The 26,004-nt window shown below is 44.8% G+C and overlaps 1 protein-coding gene across 1 annotated transcript in view; it reads left to right on the top strand.

Annotated features, from left to right (window-relative positions):
• Window positions 1-25,758, top strand: part of GDF6 (growth differentiation factor 6) — a 42,767-nt gene extending 17,009 nt beyond the window's left edge. The window contains exon 2 of the mRNA XM_061603510.1: window positions 21,072-25,758. Coding sequence (XP_061459494.1) covers window positions 21,072-22,015 — 944 coding nt within the window. The 3' untranslated portion in view covers window positions 22,016-25,758. The remainder of the gene's footprint in view (window positions 1-21,071) is intronic.
• Window positions 25,759-26,004: the final 246 nt, after the last annotated feature.

The raw sequence follows: 26,004 nt of genomic DNA, 5'->3' as shown, positions 1-26,004 counted from the left end.
CAGAAAGCAAAGGCCTTCAAAACCACGTGTGAGTGGCTCCAAACGTGCCTTGCCGCTGTTGGAAGTGGGGCAAGAGCAACTCCTGTTTTGTTCTTTTGTCTATGTTCCAGAAGGGAGATATAGTTAGGGTCCTCCAGATGGATAGGCTTGATTATCTTTACCTGTGATGCTCTGACTGACTTTCTTCCCTCGCTAGACTGATACATCTCAGGAAAGCTTATCTGCCCCTCCTGCTTCCGCCCTTTCCTCTCTTCTCTTCTTCCACTGTCTGAGAGGAGACACCTTTGTCTCTGCTCTCTCTCCTGAGCCATGAGGGCAACTCCCAAACCTGGGCGTTGCTTCCTCCAACTTAGTTAGTTAGAACTAGGTATGCCTTTCTATCTACTATGTATTTCTATAAATAAAGTAGCTTTTCTTGTTTTTCTAAGTCTTCTTAAGTCTCAGTGATCTCAATGCAGGGTAAAAGCCTGCTACTTAGGTAAACGCACATACTGGCACACACGCATTTCAGACCACTGACGTTCTCTGCTAAGAAATATATAAATTTACACAACAGCCGCCTGGGTCTTACTTTTGCATAAATTCCTGGGGACTAGAATGCCATTTGCTTCAAAGCAAGCGGTCACATTTTTATTTAGAGGGTTTGTGAGCTTGTCTGAGTTGACCGGCCAAAAATCAAAACTGTTTAGACAAGGGTGCGCCTGCAGCCCAGTTGGTCACCTCCGGTTTTTGATAATTAAACGGAGGCTCTGAAGCACATCTGGAGGGTAATTCCATGTAAGGTATTGCAAAGGAAAAGCCTCATTTGAACCAGGAATGGGGGGAGCGCATGTACAATTGTGACTACCGTTAGTGTTGAGGAATCCGGTTTCTTCTCCCCCCCCCTTGCTCCTGCGTCCCTGTAGTATTTCACATTTTCATCGATAGGGCTTAGGGAACATTTGCGGAGCGCACACACTGGCCGCTGCAAACCATCCTCTTAATCGAAAGCCATCTTGCTAGGCACAGGGACATTCCAAGTAAATCTTGGACTGCAGCCGAAGTCTCTGTGGGCGTTAACTGCCCCTCCCCACTCCAGCCATCCACTTCAAGTCTCCCCTCCCCTCCTTAAGAGCTCATATTGGCTACATTAGTGACATAAGAAGCTACCTTCTACCGAGTCAGACCATTGGTCCATCTAGCTCAGTATTGTCTACACTGACTGGCAGCTGCTCTCCAGGATTTCAGACATGGGACATTTGCAGCCCTACCTAGAGATGCCTGGGATTAAACCAGGGACCTCTTGCATGCAAAACAGGTCCTTTACGGGTGAGCTCTGGCCCTTCCCCAAAGGCCAGGACACCTGCCTAGAAAGTAAGAAGGTGCGGATCATGCTTGTGTGGGTCAAGCACTTAGTCAGGCCATTGTGATGGCCCTAATGGCTAGTAGACCAATTAAAGAGTCTCAAGATTTCAGAGAGGAGGACTGTCTCTCTGCCGCAGAGTGGCAAAATTGGGAATGAAGAGACTGAGTGAACCTTTATGTGTTTAAATCTTTGCTAAAAATTACACCTTCCCTGCATATTAGTCAGACAGAGACTTTAAGCTTTAAAATAAGAAGTGACTACTTTATTCTGGAAGTACATGCTTGATAGGAAAGAGTTCTACATTTAGCTAACTAGCTAAGTTGGAGATGCAAACACTAACCCCAGTGTTTGCCCTCATGCTTGGAGGAGAGGAAGAGACAAAGAGAAGCTGTCTGCTCTCCCTTTCAAGAGAAAGAAGGAGGAAGGAGATGTGGTCAACATCCTTTGCATATCAGTCTAGCAGGAAGGGAGAGACAGCAGGAGATCAAAGGATAGGTATTAGCCTAGCAATCAGGAGGTCTCCTCTCTAGCTACCCTTTTTAGAACATAAGAACATAAGAAGAGCCTGCTGGATCAGGCCAGTGGCCCATCTAGTCCAGCATCCTGTTCTCACAGTGGCCAACCAGGTGCCTGGGGGAAGCCCGCAAGCAGGACCCGAGTGCAAGAACACTCTCCCCTCCTGAGGCTTCCAGCAACTGGTTTTCAGAAGCATGCTGCCTCTGACTAGGGTGGCACAGCACAGCCATCACGGCTAGTAGCCATTGATAGCCCTGTCCTCCATGAATTTGTCTAATCTTCTTTTAAAGCCATCCAAGCTGGTGGCCATTACTGCATCTTGTGGGAGCAAATTCCATAGTTTAACTATGCGCTGAGTAAAGAAGTACTTCCTTTTGTCTGTCCTGAATCTTCCAACATTCAGCTTCTTTGAATGTCCACGAGTTCTAGTATTATGAGAGAGGGAGAAGAACTTTTTTCTATCCACTTTCTCAATGCCATGCATAATTTTATACACTTCTATCATGTCTCCTCTGACCCGCCTTTTCTCTAAACTAAAAAGCCCCAAATGCTGCAACCTTTCCTCATAAGGGAGTCGCTCCATCCCCTTGATCATTCTGGTTGCCCTCTTCTGAACCTTTTCCAACTCTATAATATCCTTTTTGAGATGAGGCAACCAGAACTGTACACAGTATTCCAAATGCGGCCGCACCATAGATTTATACAATGGCATTATGATATCGGCTGTTTTATTTTCAATACCTTTCCTAATTATCGCTAGCATGGAATTTGCCTTTTTCACAGCTGCCGCACACTGGGTCGACATTTTCATCGTGCTGTCCACCACAACCCCGAGGTCTCTCTCCTGGTCGGTCACCGCCAGTTCAGACCCCATGAGCATATATGTGAAATTAAGATTTTTTGCTCCAATATGCATAATTTTACACTTGTTTATATTGAATTGCATTTGCCATTTTTCCGCTCATTCACTCAGTTTGGAGAGGTCTTTTTGGAGCTCTTCGCAATCCCTTTTTGTTTTAACAACCCTGAACAATTTAGTGTCGTCAGCAAACTTGGCCACTTCACTGCTCACTCCTAATTCTAGGTCATTAATGAACAAGTTGAAAAGTACAGGTCCCAATACCGATCCTTGAGGGACTCCACTTTTTACAGCCCTCCATTGGGAGAACTGTCCGTTTATTCCTACTCTCTGCTTTCTGCTTCTTAACCAATTCCTTATCCACAAGAGGACCTCTCCTCTTATTCCATGACTGCTAAGCTTCCTCAGAAGTCTTCGGTGAGGTACCTTGTCAAACGCCATGCAGCCTCAACCTACAAGTTGGAGTTGAACCACATATTCCAACACTCTCTGTCTCTCTCCCCATGCAAAAAGGACCAAGTGGGAGTTACTCTTGCCCACTTCAAATAAATTGGATCATCGCTTGTAGCATTGTCTGCGCTGACTGGCAGCTGCTCTCCAGGCTTTGGGGCAGGGGACATTCCTAGCCCTGCCTGGAGATGCCTGGGAATTGAACCTAAGTCCTTTCCCCAAGGAAGACCAGGTCCTGTCCCTCCTCTAAGGAGCTGAGGGTGGGGTACCCCTGTCTAACACATTGGGGGCAGACACGTTGTAAAATGGTTGTCGGGTGTGGTTGGGCAGAGGGAGACGCCAGGAGTTTTTGTTCTCTCCCTGGCAGTGGTGCAGTTAGGTCATTTGTAGGCTCTGATCTTAGCCGCGTATCATCTTAATGTGTATGACTTCACTTCAGAATGAGGCAAGCCAGCCCTGCTCTGGTGGTGGTGGGAATGTTGTGCTTCAGCCCTGAAGTCCTACCCTGCCAGCACCGTTTTCTTCTATAAAATGTGGATAAGTACTCTCCTATATTTAGATGTCATGTAGGTAGGCAGGAGCAGGGTGGCTGAGGTGGTGTGGGGAGAAGTCCTGAAAACTGCAATCCCCAGGAATAAATTATCTTGAACTCAGTGGGATTTACTTCGGAGTACACATTTATTTATTTATTTATATACCGCCCCATAGCCGAAGCTCTCTGGGCAGTTTACAGTAACTAAAAACATTAAAAACAAATATACAAATTTAAAACACATATTTTAAAAACAATTTAAAACACAATTTATGAATTGGACTGGGCTGCTTTCCCAAGTCATTTGGCCCAGCCTTAACAGGAATTGCCCCAGGGCTCATCTACATGGGAGCATTTCTTCATAGCAAATAAACTTTTTCCCCCTTCACTATTAATTCGCATAGAGCCAGTGTGGTGTACTGGTTAAGGTGCTGGACTACGACCTGGGAGACCAGGATTTGAGTCCCCACACAGCCATGAAGCTCACTAGTTGACCTTGGACTAGTCACTGCCTCTCAGCCTCAGAGGATGGCAATGGTAAACCACCCCTGAATACCGCTTACCATGAAAACCCTATTCACAGGGTAGCCATAAGTCAGAATTGACTTGAAGGCAGGCCATCATCATCATTAATTTGCACCCTCTGCAGTTCCTACTCAAGGTTAGTTGCCAATCAGGTTTCCTCATCCACACAGGTAGACATTTCTCTGGGAAGGATTAGTCTTGCTGTTTCCTTCTGGCCCCGCCTTCTAATTATACATTTCCACTTCCTCTGGTTGCTAGGTGACCAAGCATGCTCAGTCTGTTCTGCCAGCTGCAGTAGGTTCCTTTTTTTTAAAAAAAGGGGATATGCGACTATCTGTGTTTTCCCTGCCTATGGCTGGTAGGATACAGCTGAAATACACATCTTTGTTTGAGCAGTGTTATGCTTTGGTGCACATGTTTTGGGGAAAATAAAGGCACCATTTGCAGCAACATAAAAAAAGACCAGCAGAATGGAGGAGAGCAACCGGAAGTTGCTTGTCAGCCCACAGGAAAGAAAATGAAAGAAGGGAGGAGATCGTGGGCATGGAGAGGGGAATGATTGACACACCCACCTAAAAGCATTGGAACAAAGCAAGCACTAGAGGAACAGATTTTTTTTTCTCTCCACTTTTCGTATTATCAGCAGATTGGGTGAGTACGGATTTACAGGGGGAAAACTGCATGATAGCTTCTGTTTGCTGGTAACGTCATGTGAATCATGCAAATTTAAATATGTGAGTAGCACCAAACACACAGTAAACCACCATGTAGATGAGACTCCAGTTTCCTGTTCGCATTTGGAGTTGAATGCTCGCAGAAGCTGAACTGTAACAGGATCCCTGCTGAAGGAGCACACTTTACCCTGGATATAGTCACAATGAGTCGCTGGCTTTAAGGAAACAAGAAAGCTTACATTTATTGTAGGAAACACATACTGAATAGGAAAGATCCCAGTTCCAGTTACCTAAAGTTGGAGATGCAAAGAGCTGTGCTTGCTCTTTGATCTCTGTCAAAGAGAGAGACAAAGGAAAAATGTCTCCCAAGGTGGGACAAAACAGAAGGGAGGAGAAGGAAATGAGGTCAGTGTTGGAAGTGTGGCAAGAACAACTCCTCTATTTGGTTCTCTTTGCATACCTAAGGGGAGATAGAGAGAGGGTCCTTCAGCTGGCTAGGCTGCCTAATCTTACCTCTGTTCTTCTGCCTGTCTTCCTTCCATTTTAAACTGATACTCTCACAGAGAGCTGACCTCACTTCCAGACCCTTCTACTTCCTCCTTCTCAGACTGGCTGAGGACAGCAGACATCTTTCTTTTGTCTCTCTCCTCTAATGCATGAGGGCAATGTCCAAGCCTAGACATTGTCCCCCCAACCTAGTTAGTTAGCTAGAACTAGAGCCTTTCCTCTCAAGCAGCTTTTTCTTATTTTGAAAGAAGTCTAGTCTCAGTGATTCAAAGCAAGGAAAAGGCCTGCTTTGTCTCAGGTAAACCACACACACTCACTCTGCACAGAAACACACTGAGCAAGCTATACTCAGCTAAACTCTGCTAATTTTACCAATACTGTAACAGTCAGCCACCCTAAGACTATCAGTTTACACACCTGAAGAAAGGTCAGAACAGGTTAGGTCAGAAAGACAATCTAGGAAGCTTGGAGGTTCCCCTGCCTATCTACCCTTTCCCATGCAACCCCTCAGCAAGTCGCATCCCAACACTTCCAACATTTCTGCTGTTAACCAACAAGCATAAACAAGCCAATGAAGTAATAACCACTGTGATGGATCAGATGATGATATAATAGTCACCCTGCTGGGCTGGGCCAAGGCACATCTTGTTTGACACCCCCTTTCTGACAAGAGTCTGCCAGATGTATCTGGGAAGCACAGAAGCAGGGCATAAAGGTGATTGCCCTCTTCTCTAGATTGTTCCCAGCAGCTAGAATTCTTAGGTATATTGTTCTTGGCCATGAAGGTATTATTCAGTTGTTTTGCTAATATGGACAGGTCCACAGTGCGTGAATTTGTCAAGTTCTTATTATTAAAGCCAAGGAGGTGAAAGTGAGCAGATACCTAACTGATGTAGGAGCATTTAGCAGTGGTATGGGATTAAGGCAGTGAGCTATAAATTTCCCATTTTGGTTTGCTTTTGGTCTGTTTTCTTTGTGTGTGTGTGTGTGTGTGTGTGTGTGTGTGTGAGAGAGAGAGAGAGAGAGAGAGAGAGAGAGAGAGAGAGAGAGCAGTAAGAACATAAGAACATAAGAACATAAGAAGAACCTGCTGGATCAGGCCAGTGGCCCATCTAGTCCAGAATCCTGTTCTCACAGTGGCCAACCAGGTGCCTGGGGGAAGCCCGCAAGCAGGACCCGAGTGCAAGAACACTCTCCCCTCCTGAGGCTTCCAGCAACTGGTTTTCAGAAGCATGCTGCCTCTGACTAGGGTGGCAGAGCACAGCCATCATGGCTAGTAGCCATTGATAGCCCTGTCCTCCATGAATTTGTCTAATCTTCTTTTAAAGCCATCCAAGCTGGTGGCCATTACTGCATCTTGTGGGAGCAAATTCCATAGTTTAACTATGTGCTGAGTAAAGAAGTACTTCCTTTTGTCTGTCCTGAATCTTCCAACATTCAGCTTCTTTGAATGTCCACGAGTTCTAGTATTATGAGAGAGGGAGAAGAATTTTTCTCTATCCACTTTCTCAATGCCATGCATAATTTTATACACTTCTATCATGTCTCCTCTGACCCGCCTTTTCTTTAAACTAAAAAGCCCCAAATGCTGCAACCTTTCCTCGTAAGGGAGTCGCTCCATCCCCTTGATCATTCTGGTTGCCCTCTTCTGAACCTTTTCCAACTCTATAATATCCTTTCTGAGATGAGGCAACCAGAACTGTATACAGTATTCCAAATGCGGCCGCACCATAGATTTATACAACGGCATTATGATATCGGCTGTTTTATTTTCAATACCTTTCCTAATTATTGCTAGCATGGAATTTGCCTTTTTCACAGCTGCCGCACACTGGGTCGACATTTTCATCGTGCTGTCCACCACAACCCCGAGGTCTCTCTCCTGGTCGGTCACCGCCAGTTCAGACCCCATGAGCGTATATGTGAAATTCAGAGTTTTTGCTCCAATATGCATAATTTTACACTTGTTTATATTGAATTGCATTTGCCATTTTTCCGCTCATTCACTCAGTTTGGAGAGATCTTTTTGGAGCTCTTCGCAATCCCTTTTTGTTTTAACAACCCTGAACAATTTAGTGTCGTCAGCAAACTTGGCCACTTCACTGCTCACTCCTAATTCTAGGTCATTAATGAACAAGTTGAAAAGTACAGGTCCCAATACCGATCCTTGAGGGACTCCACTTTCTACAGCCCTCCATTGGGAGAACTGTCCGTTTATTCCTACTCTCTGCTTTCTGCTTCTTAACCAATTCCTTATCCACAAGAGGACCTCTCCTCTTATTCCATGACTGCTAAGCTTCCTCAGAAGCCTTTGGTGAGGTACCTTGTCAAATACTTTTTGAAAGTCTAAGTACACTATGTCCACTGGATCACCTCTATCTATATGCTTGTTGACACTCTCAAAGAATTCTAATAGGTTACTGAGACAGGACTTTCCCTTGCAGAAGCCATGCTGGCTCTGCTTCAGCAAGGCTTGTTCTTCTATGTGCTTAGTTAATCTAGCTTTAATTATACTTTCTACCAGTTTTCCAGGGACAGAAGTTAAGCTAACTGGCCTGTAATTTCCAGGATCCCCTCTGGATCCCTTTTTGAAGATTGGCGTTACATTTGCCACTTTCCAGTCCTCAGGCACGGAGGAGGACCCGAGGGACAAGTTACATATTTTAGTTAGCAGATCAGCAATTTCACATTTGAGTTCTTTGAGAACTCTCGGGTGGATGCCATCCGGGCCCGGTGATTTGTCAGTTTTTATATTGTCCATTAAGCTTAGAACTTCCTCTCTCGTTACCACTATTTGTCTTAGTTCCTCAGAATCCCTTCCTGCAAATGTTAGTTCAGGTTCAGGGATCTGCCCTATATCTTCCACTGTGAAGACAGATACAAAGAATTCATTTAGCTTCTCTGCAATCTCCTTATCGTTCTTTAGGACACCTTTGACTCCCTTATCATCCAAGGGTCCAATTGTCTCCCTAGATGGTCTCCTGCTTTGAATGTATTTATAGAATTTTTTGTTGTTGGTTTTTATGTTCTTAGCAATGTGCTCCTCAAATTCTTTTTTAGCATCCCTTATTGTCTTCTTGCATTTCTTTTGCCAGAGTTTGTGTTCTTTTTTATTTTCTTCATTCGGACAAGACTTCCATTTTCTGAAGGAAGACTTTTTGCCTCTAAGAGCTTCCTTGACTTTGCTCGTTAACCATGCTGGCATCTTCTTGGCCCTGGCGGTACCTTTTCTGATCTGCGGTATGCACTCCAGTTGAGCTTCTAATATAGTGTTTTTAAACAACTTCCAAGCATTTTCGAGTGATGTGACCCTCTGGACTTGGTTTTTCAGCTTTCTTTTTACCAATCCCCTCATTTTTGTGAAGTTTCCTCTTTTGAAGTCAAATGTGACCGTGTTGGATTTTCTTGGCAATTGGCCAGTTACATGTATGTTTAATTTAATAGCACTGTGGTCACTGCTCCCAATCGGTTCAACAACACTTACATCTCGCACCAGGTCCCGGTCCCCACTGAGGATTAAGTCCAGGGTTGCCGTCCCTCTGGTCGGTTCCATGACCAACTGATCTAGGGAATAGTCATTTAGAATATCTAGAAACTTTGCTTCTTTGTCATGACTGGAACACATATGCAGCCAGTCTATGTCCGGGTAGTTGAAGTCACCCATTACTACCACATTTCCTAGTTTGGATGCTTCCTCAATTTCATATCTCATCTCAAGGTCTCCCTGAGCATTTTGATCAGGGGGACGATAGATCGTTCCCAGTATTAAGTCCCTCCTGGGGCATGGTATCACCACCCACAACGATTCTGTGGAGGAGTCTGCCTCATTTGGGGTTTCGAGCTTGCTGGATTCAATGCCTTCTTTCACGTATAGAGCGACTCCGCCACCAATACGTCCTTCCCTGTCCTTCCGATATAGTTTATATCCAGGGATAACCGTATCCCACTGTTTTTCTCCATTCCACCAGGTCTCGGTTATGCTCACTATATCAATGCTCTTCTCTAAGACCAAGTACTCCAGTTCTCCCATCTTGGTTCGGAGGCTCCTAGCATTAGCGTACAGGCACTTGTAAGTAGTGTCTCTCTTCAAGTGTCTTTGGCACTTGTGGTTAGGCCTGTGGTAATTTTGCTCTTCTGAATTTATATCCTGTGCCCCTGCTCTCACAATGCCTACTTCTAGGCCTACCCCTTTTAAAATTTCATCATTTCTTTGGTTTTTATCCCAGGGGGGAGGTTTATTCCAAACCGGACCTTTCTCAGCTCCTGTCGGGTTTCCCCCCTCAGTCAGTTTAAAAGCTGCTCTGCTACCTTTTTAATTTTAAGTGCCAGCAGTCTGGTTCCATTCTGGTTCAAGTGGAGCCCGTCCCTTTTGTACAGGCCCGGCTTGTCCCAAAATGTTCCCCAGTGCCTAACAAATCCGAACCCTTCCACCCGACACCATCGTCTCATCCACGCATTGAGACTGCGAAGCTGGGCCTGTCTGTCTGGTCCTGCGCGTGGAACAGGTAGCATTTCAGAGAAAGCCACCTTGGAGGTCCTGGCTTTCAGCATCCTACCTAGCAACCTAAATTTTGCTTCCAGGACCTCACGGCTGCATTTCCCCATGTCATTGGTGCCAACGTGCACCACGACCACTGACTCCTTCCCAGCACTGTCTACCAAACTATCTAAACGACGGGCGATATCCGCAACCTTCGCACCAGGCAGGCAAAACACCTTGCGGTCTACACGCCCATCACACACCCCACTGTCTATGTTCCTAATGATCGAATCACCCACTACAAGGATCCCTCCACCCCCTGGAGATATATCCTCCGCACGAGAGGATGGCTGCTCATCCCCCAAGGAATGGGTCCCTTCTAAGGGATCGTTTCCCTCTTCCTCAGCTGGATGCTCTCCTTCCCCGAGACCATCGTTGTCCATGATAGCAGGAGAGCTATCATCGTTGGAGTGGGACACAGCTATAACGTCCCTGAAGGCCTCCTCCACGCACCTCTCTGCCTCTCTCAGCTTTTCCAGGTCCGCCACCTTGGCCTCCAGGAAATGAAGTCGTTCCTGGAGAGCCAGGAGCTCATTGCACCGAGAGCACACCCACGACTTCTGTCCAACAGGCAGATAGTCGTACATGCTTTAAGAAGAAGAAGTAAAGATGCACTCTGTATGCAGTGGTTTCTTTATTATATACATTTTACTCCGTCTCTTTCTTTTAAAAAAGGGGTGTGGTTAAAAAGGGGAGGGGTGATGATGAATGGGTGTGGTTAAAAAAGAAAGTATAGCTGTCAACACACAATCATCATGTGCAAGTCCCCTGCGGTGGATACCTGAGTTGAGCATGCTGGGCAGGCCAGATTCCCCCAGCTGTGGGATAGACTGAAGGGAAGACAGGAAGAAACACAGACATAGTGGTGTGTTATCAGTGTGATTGCATGCCTCCCTGTGTGAGTGCTATGTGTGTGTGCCTGAGTGTGGAATGTCCACACTTTGGGCTTGGCTACATGCAGCTCCTGGAGGGCTGACCAAGAGAAACATTCCCCAGAAACTAGCAGTAGGGCCTGGGAAAAGACAGGGATGAGGAACCATGGCCCTCCAGATGTTTTTGGACTCCAACTCCCATCTGCCCCACCAGCATGCCACTGGCATGTGATCCAGCAATAGTTGGAGGGCCACAGGTTCCCCACCATGCATGAATGGTGCTTATAAGTAAGCATGGTTCCAAAATCCTTCCCTTACACTGTAATCCAATGTCTATTCAGAAAGACATCTCATTGCATTCAGTGAGACATACTCTCAGTGCCATCTTATGGACTGACAGCGCAATCTTATAGAGGTCAGCTGAGAAGTAAGCCATACTGAGCACAATGGGACTTAGTTCCAAACATAAGTGCCTATAACAGAGCTGGGGAATGTGCGGGCCTCCCAATTTTGTTGGACTACAACTCCCAGCAGCCCTGGCCATTGGCCACATTGGCTAAACCTGATGAGAACTGGGGTCCAACAACATCTAGAGGGCCATAGTTTTACCATCCTTAGTGTATAGGATTGCATCCTGAATCACTACCCATTCTAAACCTGTTTATTCTCATAGGAATCAACTGGATAGTGATTCTGATGACAAGGAAACTGGTTTAGGATGGGGAGTGCTTAAGGCAAGGATCTAAGCACACTTATTTCCAAACATAATTGATTTGAATGGGATTGACTTCTAAATTCAAGTGCTTAGCACTGAGTTGTCAACAGTTTTGTTTTTTTCTTTTAATAACTTTGTTTTGAAAGTGGTGTTCATGCTCCAGAAAGCCTGCCTGGAATCATCTGACCTGAGAGTTCCTGTACATATACATAAAATCAAGAGAAAGGGATAATGTTCAGATGCATCATCTACTCCAATGTTACTTCATAATTTATTAATTTATTTATTTTTATATCCCACCTTTCCTCCCAAAGGCAGCCCATGGAGGTCAGGCACGAGGGATGGCAATGTTAACAGAATCCCTGGATGACCTGTGGCTGGAATAAGTCTGTCTTTCTCAGCAGAAAGTTCAGTTTAGGGTGTGTGCTAAATAACTTCTGAGTGAGGTGAGATTGCTTACCCCTCTGGGTGCTAGTGTTCTTGATTTGGGGGAACTTTGGCAATCATAGATGTCTTACCTTCTCAAAGCCCCAGAGGATGGGATTCATATCCTGTTGGTTTATCTCCATCTAAGGTTGCCATCCATTTCTTTCTGGAAGGGCTGCTATTTTGTGGCTTTAGAGAAAGCATGCATTCCACAGGGGTTTGCCCTCACTCCCCAGGGAGATTTGGTGATGACAAGTTTACAGGTTGGTTTTTTTTGACACTTTTTAAAAGCACAGTAGCCCCATGCAGCAGCAGCAGCAGACCCCTTTATGCATCAGGATAGTTTTTGGCAGAAGGATCCAGGGTGAGGTTGTGGCGAAAGTGTTAGATCAGGAGAAACTTGTTCAAAGACCTGCTAAACCAGTAAGCACATTAGGATGACTTTGGGGTAACTGCTGTCTCTTAGCCTAACCTGCTTCACAGGCTTATTGTGAGTTAAAGCTAGGCATGTGTGCCATCCTGAGCTCTTTGCAGGGAAGGAAGGGATGCTTGAAGGTAAGGGGAGACCTATGCAGACATCTTTGCAGCTGTTCCACTCTTCACGGGTTAAGACTTTTATGAGTGACATAACTTAGTAGCTGAAATAAAACTAACTGAGTGGCCTGTAGTCCTGATATTTGCACCAGGAGATTGGTGCTCTGAGTTTAGCTAATGATGTCACCATATGTCATCATTTCAGGCACTTCCCTGCATGATAATGGAGAGATCAAGATCCGCATAAGAGTCCTACAGTGCAATCCTAGACATATCTACTCAGAAGTAAGGCCCATTAAGTTCAGTACAATACAATACTTTATTGCCAGCTTAGCCATAGGCCATGTGCAAGTATGCAGACATATACATACATATATACATAAAACCGAAGGAGTTCTTTTCATAATATGATCGCTTTCACAACAGCATCTCTCAGTTTTTGTGCAGCCATTGCAAAAGTAGCGACTGCAAAAGTAACTGGTTCAAAATTGTCCATTAAAAGATCAATTACCTTCTCACTATCTGAACATTGAACTAAAATATCTAAAAACGGTGATAAGAATGTCCTCCTGGGGTCATCATAGAGTGGACAATATAGTAAGTAATGGACGATCTCTTCAATTGCATTACAACCATAAATACAGAGACGATGCGTCACTGGTATGCTGCGATAACGTCCTTCAAGATAAGCTGTGGGCATTACTTGGAAACGTAACGCAGTAAATGCTTTTCTTATTGGTGGTATATCAAGTACTTCTAGATACTTTGGGGACACATGATTCAATTTAATACATGGGTACCAGATTGAAAACGGGGCCATCACTATGGACTCACGGTCCTGCGCTGCATCATATTCGTAAACCCATTTGGTAAGTGCAGCTTTACATTAAGTTCAGTAGGATTTAGATTTGTGGCAAGTCCGCTGTATATTTATATAGAATACAATTCTTTCTGTGTTTATTTTTATCTGAACCTGACTTAAAGCAGTAAACCACACCCTCTTGCTTATTCCACAGTAGCCTCAGTGAATGGAAATTGTACATTAAGAGGCCAAACCTATGCATGTTTACTCAGAAATAAGCTGTACTGAGTTCCTTGGCACTTAATCCCAAGTAAGTGCTCTTTTGGGATGCAGCCTCCGAATCCACAAGTGGATTGCAGAGATGTTGCAAAAGCACAGTCACCTGGTTCTCATTCTCTTTGGTGGTGCAGAAGGAGCCTCAGTGAGGAACTGAGGTTTGCACTCACCTGCTTCCTCCTGAAAGGCCTTGGGCCATCCTAGCTCATTGTAGGAAGGCTGTCTTCAGATGCCACAGTCTGGACTAAAACTTTGTTTCCTCTCCAGGATCTCAGATGCTTTGTTTCTGGACAGCAACTAATTTTTTTATTTGCTAATACATCTATAAATAAAGAATTAGGAGCTCTTCACTCTGAAAAATAAGCTTTCTCTTTTTCACTCTCTCTCGTCCCAAGCACCTACATTTATTTATTGTACTTTTAAAATCTTGCCTTTCTTCCAAAAGGTGCAAGGACATCCTACATTGGCCTCCCTCCGCCCAGTGGCTGAGGAGGGATCTGAACCAAGGTTTCTCTAGTCTAAATACAGCATTCTCTAACCACTATGCAAAACTGCTTCAAATATGATGTGCATTTGCTGTATAATCTTACCTTAGAAATATACATCTTCGTATGTTACATAGTTTTCATAGGATATAATGCTATTGATATGGGTGGTGGAGACTTAGTCTAAACTTACAAGGAACTGTCCAAGGTGCTGAAAGCACCTAAAACCTGGAGTGGATTCACTGCCCCACTGACATCAGAGCCACCAGTCTCCACTGGGTATAGCAGTCTGAGACTTTTGGCTGGACACCATAATAAAGCATCCTTCACTCCTCCCACTGGGAGACTGTGCCCTAGAACAGGGGTGGGGAATCTGTGGCCCTCTAGATGTTGTTGCAGTACAGTTCCCATTATCCCTGACTGTTAGCCATGCTGGCTGGGGTGAGGGTTGGAATCTAACAACACTGGGAAGGCCAGAGGTTCCCTGTCCCTGTCCTACCATCTAAAGCATTGTCTCCTAGTGGGGGAAATGCATGAGTTGGGGAGATGCAAGGCTTATTTCATGAAACAGATGACACCTGCCTTAGTTCCATATTCAGGCTGGTTTTGTGTATCTAAATCAGCCTTTGCTAGCCTGGTGCCCTCCAGAAGTTTTGGACTAGGACTCTTCATCAGCCCAACCAGCATAGCCATGTTGGCTGCTGGGAACTGTAGTCCAAAATATCTGGATAGCATTAGGTTGGCAAAGGCTGATCTAATTAATGAAGCAGAGTGGGTTAGAGTGTCAGCCAAGGGCTGGCAAGAGCCAGGTTCAAATCTCCACTCAGCCATGGTATTCACTAGATGTCCCTGGGCTAGGCACTCTCTCTTGCAGCCCCCCCCTTACCTTATAGGGTTGTTGTGAGGATAAAATGGATGGGGGGCTTTCTTGGAGGAAGGGTGGGATATGAAAGTAACTGAATTAGGAAGGAGATATCTGGCAACCAGGAACCACTTTCAGTTTGTCAACTGTGTGGATCAGTTCCTCAGCTCTGTGCAGGTTAATTCCTCTTGGAATCCAGTGGGCTTCATTCAGGAGCACAACATAAGACAGCAACCTTACCCAATACACGTTTATCTGGGAGAAAGTCCCATTAAATTAAATGGGACTGAACTCTGAGTAGGCATGCATTCAGGTGCATGTGATGTAAATGGGGGAATTGCTGCTTCTTTGTATAATAGATATGCTCACCTGCCTTAAGCAGCTATTGATTTCTTTGGAGGACCACATGCACAATCCAAGGAAGGAAACTTGTGTGTATATACATTAGCATACTTCTCATTCCCTGCAATGGAAGAGTGGCAGCAGGGATATATCCCTGCTGCCACTCTTCCACTGCAGGGAATGAGAAGTATGCTAATACCATCAAACCAGCAGCATCACCTTGCCTAACATACGTGACTGATTTCCATCAGTTAAATGCCCTAGAGGAGGAGCCCTCGCCTTATCTGGCCTGTTTTGACTCAATGTTTGCAGTGGTGCAGCTCAATAATTTTACACCCTGGAATTAATAGTATTGTGTGTGTGGGGGGGCTTTAGATAGCCATGTGTATTACTTCAGTTGCAAATAACACAATTAATATTTGTCTTCCTGCCATCACCATTTCACACTTTACAACCGCCTGGCACCCTGGCATGAAAGAGAGCCGGCTGTTCTTGATATTGAAAAAGAAATGTGCAAATTCACATTTTAACCCCCTCTTAAATTATGGCACTATTGTGACTATAGAAATAACATCAGACCTATTAGACCCTTGTCACCTGAAGATCTCCAAGCCACTTACAACACATTAAAGGCAAATACAAATTCATAATGTGATCAAAGCAGAACAACCAACCACATGAACAGCCACAGGAAACGTGGCAGCACACGAATAACAAAATGACACCATTTCAGTCTATAAGGTAAGAATTTGCTTCTGTGGTCCTGATGCCACTTGGGAATAAGCACCATTTGTGGTAGAAAAGATCAATATGTATACAGTATCTGTAACAATGTATGTGCCTGGTTGATAAGAAAAGGATGCTATGGCAATCAGCGTTGGCCCCAATGAGCCGTGGCATGCCCATAGTGGCCCGGGTATTGATGTGGGGCCTGTTTGCCATTGTCACATCAGCTGCTGCTCTCTGGATGGTCATTCCCCCACTCCCCGGGGTTGTGAGGCTGCTGGGCAATAGCCCTTAGGTCTGGCCCTAACTGCACCACTGAATGTTTGCTTGCTTGCTTGTCTATTTCACATAATTTATATACCCTTTGATTGTAGAAAACCTCTAAGCCATTTAATTAAAAAAAACATAATTAGTAAACAGTTAAAACAAGTAATTAAACTATTTTATTTATTATTTGATTTATATAATTTTCCTCTTCTCCCAGGCATTTTAGCATGTGTTTTTAAATTGTTTTAAATTTAAATTTAAATTGTTTTAAATTGTTTTAAATTTAAATTTGTTTTAAATTGTGTTTTAAATTGTTTTTAACAGATGTGTTTTAAATTTGTATATTTGTTTTAATGTTTTTAGTTACTGTAAACCGCCCAGAGAGCTTCAGCTATGGGGCGGTATACAAATACAATAAATAAATATATAAATAAATAAAATATCCCACCCTTCCTCCCAGCAGGAGCCCAGGGCAACAAACAAAAGCACTAAAAACACTTTAGAACATCATAAAAACAGACATTAAAATACATTTAAATAACCTAAACATTTTTTAAAAAAGCTTTGAAGACTTTTTTTAACAAAAAGGTTAAAAAACATATTGTTAAAAAAAAAGTTTTAAAAGCAGATTAAAAAGCAATTCCAGCACAGAAGCAGACTGGGATAAGGTCTCAACTTAAAAGGCTTGTTGAAAGAGGAAGGTCTTCAATAGGTGCTTAAAAGATAACAGAGATGGTGCCTGTCTAATATTTAAGGGTAGGGAGTTCCACAGGGTAGGTGCTGCTACACTAAAGGTCCATTTCCTATGTTGTGCAGAACAAATTTTAAAAAAACAATTGGATGTTTGAAAGATGGTGCTTCATTCAACTCAACTGACAGACATCTATTGCTGTAAGAGCTACCACTGGTGGTTGTTCCTTAGAATAATATAACTGAACATCGCTGTGGCTGAAACCATGTCCATAGTTACTCAGGAGGAGGAGGAGCTATTGAACTCAGGAGGACATACTTCTGAACACAACAGCAAAAAGTTGGAGCTATCAAGGTGGCATCCTGTGCACACCTCCTTGAGAAGAGAGAACCAGATGTCCTGTGGCACCATAAGACAAACCAATTTATTATGGGACAAATGTTTGTGGACAGGGCTGGCCCAAGACATGTTGCTGCCTGAGGCACAGCAGCAGATAAAACCCCTCTGTGCCCCCAAGTGAAGGTGGAGCACTCTCAGGGCAGGTCGGAGCACTCTCAGGGCAGGTCAGATTATGTTGGCACCCAAGGCAGAAAACCCCACATGTGCCTTTCCTCTACTTTGACAGTAAAAATACAATAATAAACAACTTCAGCAATTTGTTGCCCTTTCACAACATCCCAAATCAGCTGCCTAAAGCAGATGCTTCAGGTTGCCTAATGGTTGGACCGGCTTGTTCATGGACTCCAGTCAACTTCTTCAGATGCTCGAAGTGTTAGTCTGAGTTATAGGGATTTGTACACATTGCTGGGAGGGAGAATGCAAGCCCCCTAAGTTGTAACCAGTGAGGACAGAAGAAAATAAAATGCAGAAAGATACAGATGGTAATAATGATACAATTAACAGTGTTCATTCACAACAAAAATGTTGATACAGCAGATATCCTGGCACTGGTACTCCTATGGGCACATGTACCATGGTAACAATACTTGTTTCCAGTTCAATCCACAGATGATGGCATTGTACCTCTTGCTTTCACATGAATATGCTTTGAATCCATCCTGCTGTAAATTGTCAGGGGTGGGGAACCTCAAGTTTGGGGTTCAAATGCAGCCCTCCAGGCCTCTCTATTTGGCCCCCAGGCCTCTCCCCAGGCTATGCCCATCCCTGGGACGTCCTCTTTTCCCAGGCCATGTCCCTATCTAGCCATGCCATGATCTCTCGAGTACTTTCACCTGGTTGGGGAATGGAGACGTGCGGATGCAGAAACCGCTGATTTGTGCGTGTCTGGAATGTAGCCTGGCCATATCCTTTGTCCCACCCATTTTTTTTTTGCCTCAGGTCCTGTCCACCACTGACATGCAGTCCCCAGAAGGTTGCTGATAAGGGAATGCAGCCCTTGGGCTGAAAAAGGTTTTCCCACATCCATGCTACGTGATTCCAAACCAAGGATTAAATTGTACCTATGGGTGAAATCCACCGCCCAATGGCGTATAGAACCCCTACCTGATTTTAAGATGGCTAGCTAGAGTATTTATTAGAGGAAGGCAATGGTAAACCACCTCTGAATACCACTTACCATGAAAACCCTATCTGTAGGGTCGTCATAAGTTGGAATTGACTTGAAGGCAGTCCATTTCCATTTCAGAGTATTTATTTAACAAAAGCGCTTGATTGCAATAAAACCTCCAGGCTAGTGATTCCCCAACTTTTCCCCCTGCAGTCCACTTGAAAATTGCTGATCATTTTGATGAGCCACTTAATCATTTTTTCCGCCTGTTGTAGCAATTTTTATGCAATGTGTTAGATGCTGTATCATTTCTAACTATTTTTAAAATTGCGTCTTGTATTTCTTATATTGTGTTTTATTATCACAATCTGACTTGCCTGGAATTCAAATTGTAATATAATAAAATACAATGTAAAAATAAAAGAACCAATATAAATACAATTAAAAACCAATTAACAATATTTAATGGGGACACGCTGCATACCTCCTGAATGAAGCCCATGGGCCACAGTTTGGGAAGCCCTACCCTAAGCAGTTGACGAGAACAGCCACACACAAGTGATGCCCCTACCATCTTTTTTTGGGGGGGCAGCCAATAAGTGACTATATATTTGATTTTCTTTTGATTGTTTGTCGATTTGGCAAGTCTGAAGGTCTCTGTTCCTATCAATCATCCTTCTGCACCCCCCCATCCCCTATCCCTGTCTTCCCAAGACCTTTTAACCAGACCTTTTCACTTGTAAAAATACACTGATTAGGAATACTAGTAGTGACCTTTGCGATCAATAAATAACCAGGTCTCTTGCAGCCGTTCCGCCCTCCCTTTCTCAGCTTGATCTGCAGTGCAGAGCCCACGAGTGCAAGCTCTGTGGCGACACTTTTTACTGTTGAAATATATACAGATTTTTATTAGCTCTTGGGGAAAACCCAGAGGCTGGGGGAATTTTTGTATTTGCTGGCTTGTAAACCTTTTTATTGGAAAGCAACTAAGGGGGGAAATCTGGTTTGCTTTTCGCGGCCTACACATTGTACACAGAGGAAAATAAATAAATCCAGGTTTGTCTGAGGGTGAATGCAATTCCCAACACACACACAATCAGATTTCAAAACAAAACAAAAGAGAGCCGGTAATAGCCAAAGAGCAGATTCGCAGCACCATGGATCTACTCTAAGTAGCTCTGGTTTTATTTTAGGGGTAACTGGGGGACAGTGTGAGTTCCACTGGCAAGGACCATGGCAACCATGAGCGTGGATTGTTGGGAGAAAGATAACGGGGCTTCCACTGAGCAGTTTATTGTGGTCTCAGTGCTCAGGGAAGTTTTGCAGCATCCAGAAGTCATCCAAATCAACATGCCATCCCATATCCTCCTCTTAATCTGGTTTTACTGTTTCTGCTTGTTAAGAATTTTCCATGGAAACAGTAAATCCAGATGAAATGGAATAATAATATTGGATGGCGTTTTGATGAGGATGATGCTGTGCAAAGTCTGCACGTGGGAGCTGCCATGTGGAAGCACCCCAGTGCTCCCCGTTGAAGTGCAAAGCTAAGAGCACCTCTAACAAACATCCTTGTTGGTTTCGAAAGTCAAGAGACAGTGATAATTTAAAGGTAAACTTAACGTTCAAGAAAGTGGAGATGACAGTGTTATAAACCACTTTTGCCTAGACTGATAAGGGCAATCCAGTAGTGTAGTGGCATATTTGGAAGTGCAGGGTCCCTTCATGATAGTCACACCACGCCCCCAGGATTCACGGTCTCTTTTGCAATTACAGAATTATAGAACCAGAATAAAACTTCTGTGTGCATAGGCTCCCCCTTCCATCTCTCTCTCTGGGGACTAGAGAGAAACCTTTTAAGAATTCTGAAATGAAGCCAAGTGTGGGACTAGGATTTGGGAGACCAAGGTGTTTTGCCATAAAGCTTACTTCTCACTTACCCTAGAAGCCAATCAGCATAAAAGGGGATGCATGTGTTAGCTACTGAGAAGAGTTTTCTGTGACTGACTCATTTCCCTCCACTCTGATTGGCTCCAATCAGCATGAAAGGACAAGAAAGCAGGTTGTTTGCTGCCCTTTCGTGCTGATTGGTTTGTACATAGGGCCCTGCTCTCAAAAAAGTAAGGGGTCTAAGCCCAACCAGGACAACATCCCTGGAGCAATCTACAAGTAAGGCTGCAAATATACCATACCTTTAGAGTACATTCCCTCCAAGAATCCTGGTAGCTGCAGTTTGTTAAAGGTGCTGGGAATTGTAGCTGAGAGAGGGGTAAACTACTGTTCCCAGGATTCTTTGTGCTTGAATGTGTTTTAATGGTATAGTGTGTAAGTATGCAGTTAATTGATGTGTGCCATCTATTCCAAAGCATGTTGATGGCATTCCAAGTTAGGAACAAGCCCCCCTTGCTTTCAACAGGAGTCTCCAGGCCCCGCCTTTAAGCAACGTTTTTAGGACATGTGTGCAAGTCACATTTATTGAGTCCCGCTCCCTCTCGTCCAAGGGTGGATGTCAGGGCTGCCGAAGAGGTCAACTGCACCCCGGCAAGCCCATCTCCTCCCACCCCGTGGAAGTTCCAGCCTAAGAGTGAAACTGACTGCAATTATGCCGTTTTATCTTGCAGACGATCTTTCGCCCAGCGCTTTAAGGAGACAGAAGTATTTGTTTGATGTGTCGACTCTCTCAGACAAAGAGGAGCTGGTAGGAGCTGAGCTGCGGCTCTTTCGCAAAGCCCCCGGCGATCATTTCTCCAAGGCTCAGACAGGCCTGGCCCATTTGCAGGTCTTGCCCTGCCTTTCGGACCGCCTCCTGGACTCCAGGACTCTGGACCTACAGGAGGCGGCGTCTGCTCCGGTCGGTGGTGGCGGCTGGGAGGTGTTTGATGTGTGGCAGGCTTTGCAGCCTCATCAGCCTTGGAAAAAGCAGCAGCAACAACAACAACTTTGCCTGGAGCTGCGAGCCGTCGTGGGGACTCGTATTCAGGCTCAGCAGCAGCTGATAGACCTGCGCAGCCTGGGCCTGGGTAGAGGCACCCGGCCGCAGCAGGAGAAAGCTCTGCTGGTGGTTTTCACCAAGTCTAGGCAGAAGAATCTCTTCGCGGAGTTACGCCAGGAACTGGAGGCCCAGCAGCAGAGCGCGCATGCGCTCTCCCAGGAGTCGAGGGCAACCGTGAAGCTGCACTTCAAGAGCCGCCGAATGAGGCGCACGGCTTATAACAACCGCCACGGCAAGCGGCACGGCAAGAAAGCCCGGCTTCGGTGCAGCAAAAAGGCCTTGCACGTTAACTTCAAAGAGCTGGGCTGGGATGACTGGATTATCGCCCCTTTGGAGTACGAAGCCTACCACTGCGAGGGCGTGTGCGACTTCCCGCTGCGGTCGCACCTGGAGCCCACGAACCACGCCATTATCCAGACCCTCATGAACTCTATGGACCCGGGCTCCACGCCGCCCAGCTGCTGCGTGCCCACCAAACTGACGCCCATCAGCATCCTTTACACGGACGCGGGCAACAACGTGGTCTACAAGCAGTACGAGGATATGGTCGTCGAGTCCTGCGGGTGCAGGTAGCACCGCGCCTCTTTGTCTCCCCCTGGAGGGGAAATCAAGAAGCACAGGGGAACTTGGAGAGTGAGAGTCAGAGAGTGCGCAGACCATGGACTCGCGAGGGCCGGTCCTGCAGGAAGGAGAAAGCAAAGGAGGCGCTTGACGTGGTCGCTAGGGAAGCCCTCCGGATGGGATTTAGGAGCGCGCCTGCGCCCTGCTAAGCCAGTTTTCCCAAGTGATATGCGTACTGTCCGGGGGGAGTCACGCGGGGGACAGGTGAACCGGCCCGCTAGACATTGCGCTTGCGCATTCCAGGCTGCCAATCGCGCAAGTAAAGACACGTGCTCGGTCGGCGACTCGTTGCTCTGAATGCACGTGGCGAAGGCTAGGAAGAAAGCGGGCATGTGGCCCGTGCCTTATCGCTAAGAGTAGCCGGCCCCAATCGGCTCCCACGTAGTTGGTCTTTCGAGGGAGGATCTTCCCCAGGCACTGGGTCTCTTGAAGCAGGACCCGGAGACGAGAGCCTTTCGTTCGTTAGGCGGCTCACTTAAGTTTGATCCCATCTTAATCTGCAGATAAGAGGCGCTCAGAGTAGGGTTTGGAGGGACGGGGGCAGGGAGGCCCTCCAGATCTCTGGGAGATATAAGCAGTGCTTTTAGGAACAGAATTTCCAGAGACGGAAGAAAAGGCAGTAGTTGATAGCCGCTTTCACAAGTGATGCTGATGTCTTGTCCCAGGTTAGCTTGCTGGTTCAGTGTTTACAACGGCTCTCTCCCACTTTCCAACCTGCACCAGTAACGTGGCATTCACATTGCCTGGGTGCTTCGATCGTATGGGTTGTTTTCCTCCCTTTTTGTCCAGGATTAAGGTGGGGTAGAGAAGCCTTAAAGACTCTCCCTGCTGAGAGCAGCAGCAGACAGTAACGCGGGAGGGTGAGGCCTTGGGGATTGCTGTGGAAAAGGATCCTTGGGGACAGAGAATGCCAAATACTGCCCTTTAAGTGGTGGATGGTATTCTCAGAATTATGTGGTGATCTGGACTCTTCTTTTAAGGGAAGGAATTGGGAAGAGTAAGCGCAGAACAGAGCTGATTTGATCTTAATACTTATTTCCTTTTTCTGTTCCCTTGCAAGATTATCATGCTGAAGCAGCCTTCAGAGCCCCTCCCTCCCTCACACCAAGCAGAATTCCAGAGTGTAATTACCAGTTAGGTTGGGCTTTAGATCCTGCTAATGAACAGCTGTGAAAGGAGTTTACAGAAAGCACAGACAAGATAGCTTGTTTAGATGGTCTTGGAAACACCTTTTAATTTCAAGGTAAAGTGTCGCCAGGCAGAGGTCCAGGAAAAGGCAGGTGCTTCATCGCAAGCTATGGCAGTATTACACAGTTGCTCAGACGTGATGCTGTTGAGAGCACACATCACTGTAAACATTTACTTTCTTTCCCAGCTTTCCATAAATAATGGCTTTACATACAAGATAATGCACTTCTGAGCATTCCTGAAGTCCTGTAGCAGTTTCCTTCCTCCAATAAGTTCTAGAACAGTTGGACTATCTGACTTGACAGGGCTGCAAAATAGCTGGGGTGAGGTGGGAAGTACAAGTGTAAAAAATAAATAAGGAAATAAGTAATATAATAATGCTAATAAAGGAAAGTCTTGGCCAGGAGCAATAGTTTTGTTTTTTAAAATGCACACTTTGGTTTGGATGCACTGTTGTTCATATTGAAGCTGTAAATATTTGTTTATTTAAATAGACTGCAACGCGCAAAAATGGTGGTGAACAACATTCATTTCTTCCCCCCTCCCTAATGTCCAGAACATGATATGCACTCAAATGTCTAATATTTTTTTAAAAAGTTTATATATGAGCTGTACAGAGTTGAGCATTAATCAAATATTTCATTTGTATGTCTGTATTGTTATTTTTTTCTTTTTGAAATGTTATTGCAAGATCTAAAATTCTGTGTTAATAATGGAGAATTCTTTTTCTGTTGTCTACCTCACACCATTGCAAGGGCACAATCCACTGGGAATGTCTGCTTGTGGAAGGCCCAAGTAGTAATTCAGAAGGTCCCAGGTTCAATCCCCGGCATCTCCAGGAAGGGCTAGGGGAGATTTGTCTGAAATCCCAGAAAGCTGCTGCCAGCCAGTGTAGACAGTACTGAACTAGATGGACCATTGGTCTGACTCGGTCAGAGGCAGCTTCCTATCTTTCTTTGCTCTCACACAGTTCCTGTTCATTTCTCTGAGGCTCAAAGATGAGAACTTCCTGCTGGGTTGTGCTCCAAATATTTACAACCCTAAAGTTCACTGAGGTAAATTAACATGCGGAACCATTTTACTGGATGGTACTAAAACTATGACTGTATTATTAAACTCTTTCTTCCCCGGAAGTCATTTGTTTTTTTCTTGTGCTATTATGATTAAATACCAACACATTTTTAACATATCAGAATATTGGCTACAATTCTAAAAATCAATCAGTCAACTTGTAACAAGCACCAGCTTAAAAACAAAAAAAGCAGTTCTAATTTTCAAAGCGCTTGGATTTCACAGAGTGAAGATACATTTATAAATGTGTGTAACTTTCACCTAATAGGGTAATATCAACAGAAGAAGTGTGTGTGTGTGTATACAGATGTGTGTGTATTCATATATGAACAGCAGTTATGTTGGATATGTTTTTATACATTATATCTTGTGCAGTGCAAAGAAAAAAAATGATTAATGAATCTGCATGCAGTAGAAATTAATCATGAAAATATATCATGTAGTACTCATATTGGCTGCATGTTCACCATGTGTTTAAGGTACATGGCTTCCCCTAGAGAATCCTGGGAATTGTAATTTACCCCACACAGCTACAATTTTCAGCACCCTTAACAAACTACAGTTCCCGGGATTCTCTGTGGGAAGTATAGAATCATAGAATAGTAAAGTTGGAAGGGGCCTATAAGGCCATCAAGTCCAACCCCCTGCTCAATGCAGGAATCCAAATCAAAGCATTCCTGACCGATGGCTATCCAGCTGCCTCTTGAATGCCTCCAGTGTCGGAGAGCCCACTACCTCTCTAGGTAATTGGTTCCATTGTCGTATGGCTCTAACAGTTAGGAAGGTTTTCCGATATCCAGTCGAAATCTGGCTTCCTGCAACTTGAACCCATTATTCTGTGTCCTGCACTCTGGGACGATCGGGAAGAGATCCTGGCCCTCTTCTATGTGACAACCTTTCATGTACTTGAAGAGTGCTGTCATATCTCCCCTCAGTCTTCTCCAGGCTAAACATGCCCAGTTCTTTCAGTTTCTCCTCATAGGGCTTTGTTTCCAGTCCCCTGATCATCCTTGTTGCCCTCCTCTGAACCTGTTCCAGTTTGTCTGCATCCTTCTTGAAGTGCAGAGACCAGAACTGTATGCAGTATTCAAGATGAGGCCTAACCAGTGCTGAATAGAGGGGAACTAATACTTCACACACTTTGGAAACTATACTTCTGTTAATGCAGCCTAATATAGCATTTGCCTTTTTTGCAGCCACATCACACTGTTGGCTCATATTTAACTTGTGATCAACGACAATTCCAAGATCCTTCTCACATGTTGTATGGCTGAGCCAAGTATCCCCCATCTTATAACTGTGCATTTGGTTTCTTTTTCCTAAGTGTAGAACTTTGCATTTATCCCTGTTGAATTTCATTCTGTTGTTTTCAGCCCAATGCTCCAGCCTATCAAGGTCCCTTTGAATTTTGTTTCTGTCTTCCACGGTATTAACTATGCCCCCCAATTTTGTATCATCTGCAAATTTGATAAGCATGCTCTGTAACTCCTCATCCAAGTCATTAATAAAAATGTTGAAGATCACTGGGCCCAGGACTGAGCTCTGTGGTACCCCACTCGTTACTTCTGCCCAGTTTGAGAGGAACCATTGATAAGCACTCTTTGAGTATGATTCTGGAACCAGCTGTGAATCCACCTGATAGTTGTTCCATCAAGCCCACATTTAGCTAGTTTGCTAATCAG

The sequence above is a fragment of the Rhineura floridana genome, chromosome 1 (assembly GCF_030035675.1).
Source record: "Rhineura floridana isolate rRhiFlo1 chromosome 1, rRhiFlo1.hap2, whole genome shotgun sequence".
NCBI classification, from domain to species: Eukaryota; Metazoa; Chordata; class Lepidosauria; order Squamata; family Rhineuridae; genus Rhineura; species Rhineura floridana.
The sequence above is the reverse complement of the archived record's forward strand: the minus strand, read 5'-3'. Positions and strand labels throughout refer to the sequence as shown.